The sequence below is a fragment of the Haemorhous mexicanus genome, chromosome 2 (genome assembly GCF_027477595.1).
Source record: "Haemorhous mexicanus isolate bHaeMex1 chromosome 2, bHaeMex1.pri, whole genome shotgun sequence".
NCBI lineage: Eukaryota > Metazoa > Chordata > Aves > Passeriformes > Fringillidae > Haemorhous > Haemorhous mexicanus.
Window position 1 is genome coordinate 118,582,710 of NC_082342.1, and position 13,234 is coordinate 118,595,943.

The window sequence follows — 13,234 nt, forward strand, 5'->3', positions numbered from 1 at the left end:
ATTGTCCCAGCCCAGCTTTAGCCCAGGCACTCCCACCCTGCTTGTTTTTCTCTCTCCAGCCCACGGGGTTTCTGCTCCTGGGCTGAGATTTGGCTCATTTGTCCTTGGTGCCCAGCTGGAGCAGGAATTGTTTTGTCTCCCTGCTCTGTGCACAGAGCTCACCATCCCATAATAATGACGCTGAGACCCACAGACTAAAGCAGCACAGAATGTGAAAAATAGAAAAGCTCAAACATGAGGCATCACCAGTTTGGAGTTGTAGTTGCAGCTGTTTTGACAGTGGCAGCATCTTCCTTTTTAGAACATTCATATCCAGTTATTAGTTTGGCATCCTGCTGATGCTGTTATTACTTCAATTTATCTTACTGGTAAGGAAAGTTTAAAAGTCAAACAATTTCCCAGCTTTTTCCACTGTGAATTCCCAGTGAAAAACTGTGGGACAAAGGTGTAGCACTTCAACAACAAGGGATTTTTCATTCTAAATTCCAAAGAACAGACAAATTTTTCATCAGTTAAAAGAGAGCAGAAATGCAGGAGCTTCTCAAGATTAAATCTTGGGATGATTTTTTTCTAGGGTCTTAGGTAATATGATAAATTTTTAATTACAGCTACAGAAGAGGGGTTGGTGAGAGCAGTTATTTGCAGAGGAGGAGCAGCATGGATCTACAACACAAGACCATCCTGCCCATCACTCCAGCAGTCTCTTTTTAGCAAAAAACAGAATAATTCATCCATGGGGAAACTCATTAAATAAGAAGCTGACTAGAAACAAATAGATAACTAGAAATTAGTGACAACTTTGCTTCACAATGAAAAAGGAAGTTTCTACCTTTGATTCAACATCACCATAACCTTTTGTTTTATATTTCATTTGTAAAAACTATTGCTTCAGTTCCTCACAGAATTAAAAAGTTGGGAATGTATTCCCAGCAGACCACCAGGAAATCCATGTTCCTTAGAGTGCTTTTAGCTTGAATGGATTTGGGTGATTTTGCCAGTATTATTTGGCTGAAAAAAAGGCTCAGTTTTGAGAATTCTCATGAATGTGCATAGCTTTTTCTTTTCTCCTTTTCTGCCAAAAATTTCATTTTGAAGATGTTGTGAGCATAGCATGTTGGCCTGATTTTTAAATGCTGAGCTAATAAAGCCTTCTGAGAAATGCCTTTTGTCAAAGAGACCACATTCTCATAAAAAGTTTTAGGTCAAAGAAATTAGTTGTTCCCTAAAGTCCAAAGCCCCAACAGGAGTGGTTCTAAAACTTTCTACCAACTTACAAGAAACTCTAAAATGTATCATAGAAAAAGCAATAAAACTTGAACATAAAATCCCCCTGGGGATGTGACTAATGAGGCTGTTATACAGTGTATAAACTCACACTATACCTTTGTGATTTTTCTTTCTATAATGAAATATAATCTAAAAACCCTCAAAAAAACAAAACCCAGAATGACCAAATCAGCCCTTAAACCTCCTGTACTTCCTAAGGCCAAATGAAGATAATTTAATAATTTCAGTACAAAGCTTAAACCTAAGCACAGCTTTTGTGTTTCTGCATTTCAAGGATCTGATTAACAAAGAAACATTTGACAACCTGATTTAAAAAAATAAAAAAATCAAAGAAGCATTTTCATATTGCCCTTGTAACCAGCTGCTTCATTTATCACACTCAGCATCTGTCATCTCCAATATGTCAAACCCTGCTTGCAAACACAACTTTCTTCTTCCTTCTCTGCTGGTTACATTATCAGCAGTGCCATTTTGGCCTCTGCTTTTGGGCACGTGCAAGAGGTAATGGGAGTTTCTATTCCCTTGAAATACAATTTAAAGGGGAAAAAAAATTCTAAACCAAGTCCTTTGAACTCCTTGTAACGTGTGAAGGAAAATGACCCCCAGCCCTGTGCCACATTCTGTCCAGGAGATGGATGGCTATAATTTACTCCTGCCTCAAACACGAGTATTTATGGTGCCTCCCTTGGCTGAGGGGTAAAAATGGTCTCCAGAGAAAGAGAAACATTTAAGAACACATTGAAAAGAGGGATGCATGGGACAGTTGAAAGTCAAGGGAAGGAGACAATGAGGATTGCTTTGCCCTTTTTTTTCTGAAGGTGATAGAATAATTCTCCTTGTTTGCCTTTGTGGAAAATACTTACAGTTTTTTTCCCATTTTTTTATTCACTCACACACATGTGCCTGTTCATGTGCAAACACAAAAATACCTTGACCTAAGTTATAGAGGTGATAAACCTCTAGGGCCCCTGTACAGCAAAGCACTGTCAACATCAGCACTGTAAAATTTAGCTTTAAAATTTCTTGTCAGCTGTTCTCTGGCTCACAGCTGGATGAGCACATTGGCAGCTCTGAAAGAGCCAAAATAACTATAATCCAGGCCCAAATTAGGGTGCTCTTCCTCTGGCCTCAGACGTTTGGGCACTGGAGCCAAATTCTCAGCTTCTGCTTTTGTCTGGAAGTATTAACTATTCAGAGAAACAGTCCCAAAATACTCAGCACATAAGGCCTAGAATTCAGATTTGATAAAACGCTGCAAAGACACGATAACAAGGAATGTAAAAAACCACATAAAAAATTCCCAAGGAAGGTTCCTAATTTTTGATTTCATAAAAGTGAGGAAAGTTTCCCCTTCTGATTTTTATTTGCTGTAAGAGGTGATTCTAATTTATGGGTAACTGCATCTCAAAAAGTATTACATTTATATCTTTATAAATATTGTGCTTCTTAAAGCCCTCTTTGTTTCTCTTTGCTGGTAATTCCCTCTTTCCATGAGACAGGTATTGAAAAACTATTAATTTTAAAAAATAATTACTATTTTATTTATTATTTTTTAATTTATCTATCAATTATTAATTTAATTAATTGTTGAAAATATTTTTGTTAATTTGTTAGTTAGCTTTTCCTAGGTTGTACAGCTTATAAGATGGTTCCCATCTCTTCTGGAAATTTTCTGCTTTTATTGAGATGTGCTTTCCCTCTGAGCAGTAAAAGTAGAACTAGACCATGTAGAGGAAAAGATAAAATAGATCAAGAATTAAGGTTTGGTTTTGGAGAAACAAGCAGACCAAGGTGGTCAGACCATTCCCAAACTATTATTCCCAGATAGTCTGTCTAAAAAGGGGCAGAATTTTACTGGATAAATGAAATAAAACTAAAATAAATATCTTCAGAGCTTTTTATTAGGATCTTTTTACTCCCTCGTTGAATTTCCTTTCCTGTCTTTCCTGGGATTGTAGCATTCATTAACCTTCTGAATCTCCTTAGTTAAGAGAATGTGGAGTTTGAGATCAAATTTTAGCACTTGATTTCCCTGACTTTAAGCTGAACTTCTGCAGGTTGGTTGCAAAGGTCTGATCAGCTCACCCTGAGGTCCTTTTATCATCAATAAGAAGGGGTTTGTTGTCTTTAAAACAAGACAAATGGCCCTATGGAAGGCCTTCTTTTGTTCCCTCAATGGCCAGTACAGAAACAGGCTTTAATTTTTAGCCACCTGAGGACCAGTTGTAGTGAACCACTGATGGGTTTTATGACCATGCTTGGCCCCTGTGCCCAGGTAAATGCTTTTGAATATTCACCCAGTGCAACAACACCTGTGTGGGTGTTAATATGCAGAAAATATATATATTTATATTGGTTATGCTAAAAAACTCATGTGGAGAGTGGCTGCTAAATACAGAGTTTTGTCTTGCTGATTTAAATACATTAGAGTCTGTTCCTGCCATCACAGTATCAGATGCTATTGGTTTATCTGCAACTATGTAAAGAAATAAAATTATAATTCCCTCTGAACAGCTAGAGGAGACTGGTTGTACCAGAGCCCTCTTTCTTATACATCAGCAGATAGCATTTCATGGCTTTTTAGCTCAGAACTGAGCTGTTATAGACCCAGGTCACTGTGCTTAAAAGTATATTTACTTGCATGAGCGAGCAGTGAATGAAAACCATTAATGTCCCGGCATGCCCCGCTCCCCAATACTCATTTCTGTTGGAGCCAGAGTTTCTTCGTGTGTTTCTGCTTCATTTAAACCTGTCAATACCCCAATTAGTGTTTGCTTCTCTTCCCCAGGGAGGGACATTTACACATGTCACTTCACAGCCTCCAAAATCTAAAAGACTTATGGGAGCTGCTGGGTCATAAAATAAAGCCTGATTAAAGCTTGTGCTTTCCAGTGACTTTCTGCCCTTTTTTTTGTTTTGTTTTGTTTCATTTAAACTTGTAAATTGTTCAGGTGATCTTAATGAAAGGATACAAATAGAGAGTTTAAAGCATAAAAACTTGTTTAAAAAATAAAACCCAAAAAACCCTACTCTCCCATGGGATTCCACAGTTTCTGTTTTTAACTGATTTGCATTCAGTAAGTCACCAAAAATTAGAGTGCTGTGCTTTACAATTATGATAGCAGTAACCCTCTCATTTCACATTAAAACTTGATGCCATCTTGATGGCAGACTGAATTCAATTTAAGATCAAAGCATTGGAGAAGTTATCTAAAATTATGTATTGCTAGTTTTAACTATTTAACATTCCTGCTCCTTCCAGCCTGGCTTTTATAACAGGCTGATTAAAGATCATAATTGATTTGGAATAGAAAGTGGTCCAATGAATTTGTAATTAATGGAGACATGTTTCTGGTGCTAATTTATAGGCTTCCCAACAATGTCAATGATGGTAAAACATATTGTCTATAAATTTCTTCCATGGGAAGATGATCTTTGTCTAAGTCTGCATGAATCACAATTACATATGTGATAATATGGTGGGGTTTCAATCACTAATTTTTGTTTTGACAATTAGCCAAGCTTTGATGAGACTGATTTCCCAGTGCCCCATGTGAGTTCCCACAGTTTGTAACTAATTTCCACAGGCTTTCTGTACAGCTTGCTGCAGGGGACAAAGCTGTCAGCTTATCATCCCCCCTTCCCTTCCTCTTGGTTACTGGGAGTGCAGTTGGACAAAATGGGAATTGAAGCTGCATGGCAAGGCAAGAGAAAGTCACATTCATTTCAGAGCCATGTCAAAGTCAAAGAAAGCCCAAGAAACAGCAGCAGCTGCTGGTCTCCTGTGTATCATCCGAAGGCATCAGTTTGCACTGTACAAACACAGAACTAATTCAAGAAAAGACCTCAGGAAGAGGAAAAAAATTGCCTTTGTGATTTGAGAGAGAAGCCCTTTTTTATTTTATTAATGCGGCTTTTGGTTAAAATTCATAGTTGTCATGCAAAATAAATCAACTTCTCTTCCTTAATGTGACCTGAAACCACTTCTGAGTGAATAAGTTATGAACCCTAAATGTTCACAGCCTTTGCCCTGACACACTCAATCAGATCAGGAGGCACTGGTGGAGCTGCCAAGGACTCAAGACATCACTGTCACTTTATTCCAGCTCAGCATCAAACAAGGCCTGTTCAAGCTTGGAAACACATGTTGGAATAATATTTATAATCAAAGTAACTTGGCTGAAATGCTGTTTTAGGATGTACAGAATCCATGTTCATTCCCATTCAGTATTTATTTCTTTTGAGTTTTTTTTCTCCAAAGATTACTTTATATGGGTGTCCTAATAAGGCAGTTTTTACAAAGCACTGAGTCTCTTGTTCTGTTATTGGATTTGAAATGCAAATTTATAAAGCATTGGAGTTGCCATTTCTGTGTTTAATGCCTCTCTTTTTACACAGCAGTGCTGGTTTTTATACTTTTCTGTCAGAATATTATTTTGCTAATAGAACTGCTGATGAATCTCTTGCCTTTTGTCCAGCATTCATTTACACAAAAACATATAAAAAAGCTACTGGTCTTGCTTTCAGGGCAGGTTAGGGGTAAATGTAATTTTCTTTCTCAAATTTTATTTTAAAATATTTTCAGGAATATACTTAAAGAATTTTTGGAATTTATACACTACAGACTCCTGAAACTAAAGCTGAGTAAATAATTCAGTCTGTCATAGAAATCCATCAAATCTTTACTTCTCTCCTTAAATTTCTCAGGTCTACATGTTTGAAATTATTTTTTCTAATCTGGAACATCAGTGGCTTTTAATTTCAAAACATTGTCTTTTTAAATTTGAAATTCATGCCACATTAATACTGGCACAATTCACCCAGAATGTTTCTATCTAAGAGCTGCATTGCATAGACAGTGAATTCTTTACTGATTCCAAGCAATACAGTAAAATATTCTATTCTAAAATCACCTTCATTAAATGATTAAATAATTCAAATGGAAGTTTTAAGATATTTATGCTAAGAAAACATGTCTCTGAGGACATTTTCACAACAAACAAACACGAGTAGGTCCAAAATGTAAAGTTAATTTTGAAAATTAGTTAATATTGGTAGAAAGAAGCTGTCATTAATTATATGCCCATTATTATTATATATGTATAATAACTTGTATACAAAAAAATCGGAATTTTTTTTGTGTGTTTACATATTTCTTTGACACTCTGAGACACAGAATTTGTTTCCTAATCTCGGACATCCCCTGAGGATAAGGATTAAGAGCATGACTTTCACCTGCTGAACAGGCTGAACTTTTACCAAAGAGTTATGAGTTTAAATTGAAGTGCTTTGGAAATGCTATTGACTTAAAATTCTCTTTTCTTCACTATGTGAATTCCAGGGAAATGTTATTTAAGTAAAACAAATGTCTCTTATCAGAAAGGGAAAACTGAAGTTACAAATTTTTGCAAAGCTCTTGCTGACTCCTGAAAGTCTACTAAATTTGAAAATAAACTAACAAATATATGTATCAACAAATAAAAGTGTGACAGCTAGGCTCCCTTAAATATAAGTAATGTATTTGCATGGGCTTTCTCTGCCTGAGCAAAAGGGGATGGAGGAAAAGGGAATTTCTGAGGTAGGAAAATCCCATTTGTGATGGAGAGACGAGTGCTGGGAATTTCTGAGGTAGGAAAATCCCATTTGTGATGGAGAGAAGTGTTCTCACTGTGGCTGACCAGAATGAAAGGACAGCTGGATTTAGCTTCAATGGTAAACTCGAATTTAAGCTCATTTTTTCAATATTTCCTCAATGTTTGCAAGATAAATCTGCAAACATTTGTTACAGATATTTCCCCAAACTGGCCAGTTCCAGCATGATCCAGTGATGGAGCCAAAATATGAGAACACTCTGCCAGGCCAGAGATCCAGACCAGGAGAATCCCAGAATGGTTTTGGGTTGGAAAGGACCATAATTCTTAAAAATACTGAGAACTTTAGTCTTACAATCATCTCTGAATGACATATGGATATTTAGTGTTTAATTACAAACTGAAAGACAGATTTTTAATTTTGAGATTAATTAAAAGACAGATTTTTAATTTGCTTTTTCCAATGTGGCTATTCCCATCTATGAGGTGAAAGAGAGAAAAAATACTCCCTCCACCCCAGCTCTCTATATAATTTTCAAAATTGATGTGACCTTTTGTTTTCTATTAATTCATAAAGATTTATTCTAAAAGGATTCAAAAGTTTCTGATACCCTTCACAAGCTTTACTCAACTTCCTATAGTCTTTTTAATCTGGATAATGAGATTGGTCTTTATCAAAGTAATTAAATATTTTCATTTTAATTTGGACTCAGTTCCTGATGAAACACTCAGCAGTAGCAGAGAAAAAATAAGTCAGATTAAGTAATTTTTACTGAATCTTAGGAAAGGCCCAGATTCAGTTTTCTTCAAGAGAGAAAACTAAAAAAAAGTTCTTGTTTTGTCTGAGCCACTTTCACAATTCTTAAGGATAACCCTGACTACTGCATTTTGCACTTTGATTTTAATGAAGTTGTTAGTATTATAAAGCAATCATTATATCAACAAGAATTTATTGTTACCATCATAATTGCTAATTAATATGATTGTAAAATCTAATATTTTGATATGCATTAGTATAGTAATAATATTTAGTATAATAATAATAATAATAATAATAATAATTTAAAATATTTCTTGCTGGGTTTCCATGAAGAAAGGGGAAACCAATGGGTTCACCTGTGAAAAGCAGCAAATAAATCAGCTTTCCAAAACAAAGTCCAACTCTAGACAGAGAAAACTCCTGGATTAATGCTGCTGGCAGAGATATGAATACCTTGAAAATAGAAATTGCCATGATTTAGAAATTGTAGCTTCTACTTTGTCCAGTTTTGACCAACAGACCTCTAACTGTGCCCAGCATCCCATGGCTTCAGACAAACCATGGAGAACCGCAGAGAAAACAGAACTGGATTCATTTGTCCCCTGGTGAAACTCCTCCAAAACTGTGGAACGTGGCAATATCCTTTCCTTGAACCTGCACAGCAACTTGCCCTTCCCTTCCAAAATTTTTCTTACATAAATATCTATAAATATAATTATGTGCCTGTATATAATGCACATTTGAAGAGATATAAGGCACAGCCACACTTAATATGTCATCTGAACCATGATATATTTCTAAATGCCTTCACTTATTTTTAAGACATCCTAAGAGAATATCTCATGCATATGTAGTGCAGATTGAGCTTGCTTATTTACAGTTTTCTAGATTACTTTGTCAGTAAAGAACCAGCATATTTATCTCAGTTATTTGCATCAGTAATTTGATTAAAGATAGTTGGAGGATGAAGAAATGTTGCCTAAAATATCCTTGGGAATGTGGCTTTGTTACCAGAAATCTTTTGACACAGAGGAAGATAAAAAGAAGAGCTTATGGTTTAGGATCATTGGAGATAAATTGTGAAGAGTAAAAAATCAGCTTTGAGGAAGGGGAAATATTTAGCTGTGAGGCATTGCTATGGCAATAAGGAATCCATGTGGAAGATTATGTGAGGAGAAGGGAAGGATAAGCAGGGATAAAGCTGTATCTGAGAAATAAAGTCATCTTTCTTTACATGTTTTTATGCCACTCTTATTAAGAAAGTTTGTTGAGGGGAGGAGGGGGGAAACAAGCTTTGCAAAGAAGGCCCTGGTTCTTAAAAGCAAGATAGGGAATCATGGGGTTTGGTTTGGCACTGTCACCCAGTGCAGGAGCTGGAAGAGAGTCAGAAGAGTCTGGGACAGGCTCCTGGATGGCTGTGGGATTTCAATCCAAGTCCAGATGTCCCATTTGCTGCGTGCTCCTGCTCGTGAAGCAGGAGGAGGTGGACCTGCCAGGGCAGAGCTCACCTGCACAGGAGCTCTGGTACCTCGGTGGGGAGGCACAACCCCTCACCCCTCAGCTCCTGAGTGGGCTCAGAACGTTTTCACCATCCCCAGAGAAACTCCACGGAGGAGATACTGATGGGAAGAACAACTGCAGCTGTAGGGAAAAGCCTCCAGGTGGCTTGGGGGGTTGGCTGATTTAATTAGGGACAGGAAATGAGGCTGGAAGAGGAAAATGTAAAGGGATTAGGGGACATGTGAGAACCCAAAGAGGTTGAAGCAGGAAGAAGGAAGGACAGGTGAAGAGGACTGGAGCCCGCTGTGGTGAGGGGAGAGAGATGTGCAGAGGAAGGGACATGTGGGAGGCTGGGGACATTGTGGAAAGAAGAAAAGAGGCGGCCACAAGTTAATGATGGTAAAGTGGACTCTGTAACAGCCTGGCACTTTTGAATTGGGTCTCCTACTGAACAAAATGCATAAAAGGATGTATGAACTATTTCAAGAAGAAATTCAGAAAGAATTTATTCTCTGAATGGGTTTTCAGACATTGTAAGGGGCTGCCCAGGGAGGTTTGGAGTCCCCATCCCTGGAGGTGTCCAAGGAAGGCCTGGATGTGGCAGTCAGTGCTCTGGGCTGGTGACACGGTGGGATCAGCACAGCTTGGCTTCCATGGTATTGGAGGTCATTTCCATCTAAATTATTCTGTGACCTTGCATAGCCCTGGTTGTTCTGGGCTTGGAGGAACAAGCAGATGGCCACAGAAAAACAACTTTCTGAAAGTAACCTCCTTGTGGGTACACGGGCACACACCAGATGAAACTGAGGCTACTTCCATTCTCTAGAATACGGAATCAGACTCATCCTAATTTTCTATTTTAATTATTCATCATTTATTCTCTTCAAATGCTCCTCTTGGACAAAACTGATGAGTACCTGATACCCAAACAGTAAAAGATGTACTTCATCACTAGTGCATGTGGAGCCTCCTGCCTCACACATGACATTCCTCAGAGTTCCTCCTGGAATCAGATCCCATTGGTAACTCAAACCCCCAGCTCCACAGGCCCTGTTCATCTCCAGGTCGGTTTGGTTTGGGTCAGGAAGCCTTTGAGCTGAGAGGGCTGCATCCTGACATATTGTCATCTCCAAGCATTAACAGCTCTGGCATGTGAAAAGGTCATGCCACCAAGCATTAACATTACGGGCTGGCAATTAAAGTAATTCATTTAAATAAGGGGTTTTATTCTGCTGTGTGGCAACAAACACAACCTCTGGGAGGGGAAAGCCTGGGAAGGCCTCAAATCAGATCCTCTGCCAGTGTCATCTGATTAAAACAGGGACCCAGAGAAGCTTAGATGGAAGGAATGAGTTGTTCTGTTAAGAGGCAACCATTCATGCATAAAAACAAGGGACTGGGGCTACTGCAGGAGGCAGCCCTGGAGGGCAAGAGCTCAGGGACGGGGTTCATGGCTGATGCCTCTTATGTTCTAGAAGAGTGGACAGATTCATTCAGAAAGAACAGCTCTGAGTGCTCTCCAGGGCTCTCCAGCTTCTCCTGGGCCTGAACTGGAAGACTCCTGAGCTTTGATTCTTTCTAGAGACAGAAATCCAGGTGCCATTCACTGGTGGACAAACCATGTGGGGAGGGGAGGACAGCAAAGGACACCCAAGAGATCATCCTGTTTCAAAGATGTTTGGGATTTGCAATAAAACATCCCAAGGATTTTTTTTCATCCTCTCTGCAGGGAATTTTAATTCCAAAACATGAAAATACTTCAGGTTTAAGACTATTCTTGCTAAGAAGAGAGCACTTTTTTCAACATTAAAATTTAAGCCCTTTTTAAAAGAATGGTTAATAAAGTTGACAGGTATGTCCAAACTGTTCTGCAAAAACCTTCTGAGTACAATAAAAACTCGCATCTAGCTAGGTTTATTGTCAGTTTAATTATACTTTCAGCTCAGCACAGTTCAGCTACGCACTCAACACATCCATGGTCTGTATGCTCCTTGGTGCAGAGCCTTTTTTTTTAATTTTGTGCAGCTCCTGGTTTAATTGAGCCCTCATTTTGATAGATCATTACTGTCACACACACTGGCAAAACATGTAACAGTCAGCAGTAGAACAGCAGCTCATCAAAAGGAAGCAGACATTTTTATCAGTTCTCCATTGTCCACATATCTGAACACTTATTAGTTAAAGGCCCTTTATGTGCTGTGAATATTGAATATTGAATTATGTTGAATATTGAATGCTGAATTAAGTTGCCCTGTGAGCAGCAAAACAAATGAAGACAGACTTCCTTTGGATTCACACCCTCTATTGTCCATTTCCAACTCCTTTTTGCTAAGTTCTCTTTGAGGCCCATCAGTTCTCATAACACAGGAATGAAAATAAAATACTTTTTCACATTTATTTTGACCTGGCTAAATATGGACAAGCTCGGTGAGACACAGATTGAAGAGCCAACCTTGTATCATCAGACCCTTCAGCTCACAGAGGAACAACCTTGTTTTGTTTTGTCTGTTTCTAGTTCCAGCTATGATAACCTCCTACCCAAACACCACCCTGGCAACTCAAGGCCAGAAGAAGGAGATGAGCTGCACAGCACATGGAGAGAAACCCATCATAGTCCGCTGGGAGAAGGAAGACAGGATCATTAACCCCGAAATGTCCCGTTACCTGGTTTCCACCAAGGAAGTTGGGGATGAAGTGATTTCTACCCTGCAGGTGAGAAAACAAACTGGCCCCCAAATCATCCAGATATGTCAAGATGTGCTTGGTTTGGTTTTGATCCAGGTGCAGGGCCAGCACGACAACACCAGAGCCCCAGCACTCGCTCCGTGCATGGTGGGGAGAGCTGGCAGCCAGAGGAGGGAGAGGAAACCTCTGCAATCCATCCCTAATGAAAAATTCCCTCTTTCCATACTCCAGAGGCAGCAAGAGAGTGAGCCAGGCTCAATCCTCCATCCTTTCTGTCTCAGGAGCAGCGTGACTCATGCCTTAGCATGACATTCCCTGAATCAGTTTGACCAAACTGCTGATAAACTCTGGCAAATACCTGGCCCCAAGTTCTGATGTGAGTCACATTTACCCTCACCAAAATCACTACGCTGGTTTGAGAAAAAATGCTGCCTTTTTGAAGTGCTCTTCTCCCTTCCTTTCACTTGGTGGGGCTTGTGAGACCACTTTATTAAGTCAGGATTCAAAGTGCTGTTTTACATGTGCTTTATGAAATCTAAAAGAATCTTTCTTCTTTTTTCTCACTCCAAAATATTCATTATCCATTTTCAGTCACATTTAAAAAGTGTATTTATCAGGCCCAAGGAACTAATTCTCTGTCTGGTTATTGTCTAAATTTTAGTGTAACTCTTATGAAAGATTTCTTTCTTTACCAGCCAAAACCTGTGTCGGATGATATCCAGTAAAATTCTGGGTTTGCTCTCTGTGAAGGACCTTTGTCATTGATTTCTCTGAGGAACAAAAAATTCTATGTGTGACTTTGTTCCTGTTAGTATTTTTGTGATACAAATAATACTTAGTTATAGGCTTGACCCCTAGGCCTCTCTACCATCATTCAGGTTGATTTTATTAAGATAACCCCTGGATACCCAACCCAATATTTCTATTTGCAAGGCTGGAGTCCTGCTTGGAGAGTTTTCTGAAACAGTAGTGTACAGCAACGGTGTTCTACATCCACGTGTTACATACAAAACCTTTCACTTCTGAGAGATAAAATACCCCAAAAAAGCAGAAAATGGCAGATTAAGGCTGTCTCTGAAGCTAAGAGCTCAGTGCTTTTTGCATGATGATGTAATCAGGTTTTATTTTTTCTGCAGGACCCCTTCCTCAGTGAGACAAGACTTAGATTTTTGCTGGGGCTGCATTAGGGTTGAGTAATGAACGGCACCGTGTGGTGCAAAGCTGATCTTTGAGACCAAACTCTTCACAGATGGCAGATAATTGTGTGTTCTTTGTTTTCTGGGCACTTGCCCTGAGCCCTTGGGGTCTGATGTGCAGAAGTACTGAGCCCTCCTGGCTGCAGCTGAACTCAGTGGAAGCTGTTATGAACACATGAAAGGCTATTTATTGCTCAGGACTCTGAGGGAGGGGG

The 13,234-nt window shown here is 38.9% G+C and overlaps 1 protein-coding gene across 1 annotated transcript in view; it reads left to right on the plus strand.

Moving 5' to 3' along the window:
- The window catches only part of DSCAM (DS cell adhesion molecule), a 498,888-nt gene that overhangs the window by 326,332 nt on the left and 159,322 nt on the right, over positions 1 to 13,234 (plus strand). The window contains exon 12 of the mRNA XM_059840105.1: positions 11,654 to 11,850. Within this exon, the coding sequence (XP_059696088.1) occupies positions 11,654 to 11,850 (197 nt within the window). The remainder of the gene's footprint in view (positions 1 to 11,653; positions 11,851 to 13,234) is intronic.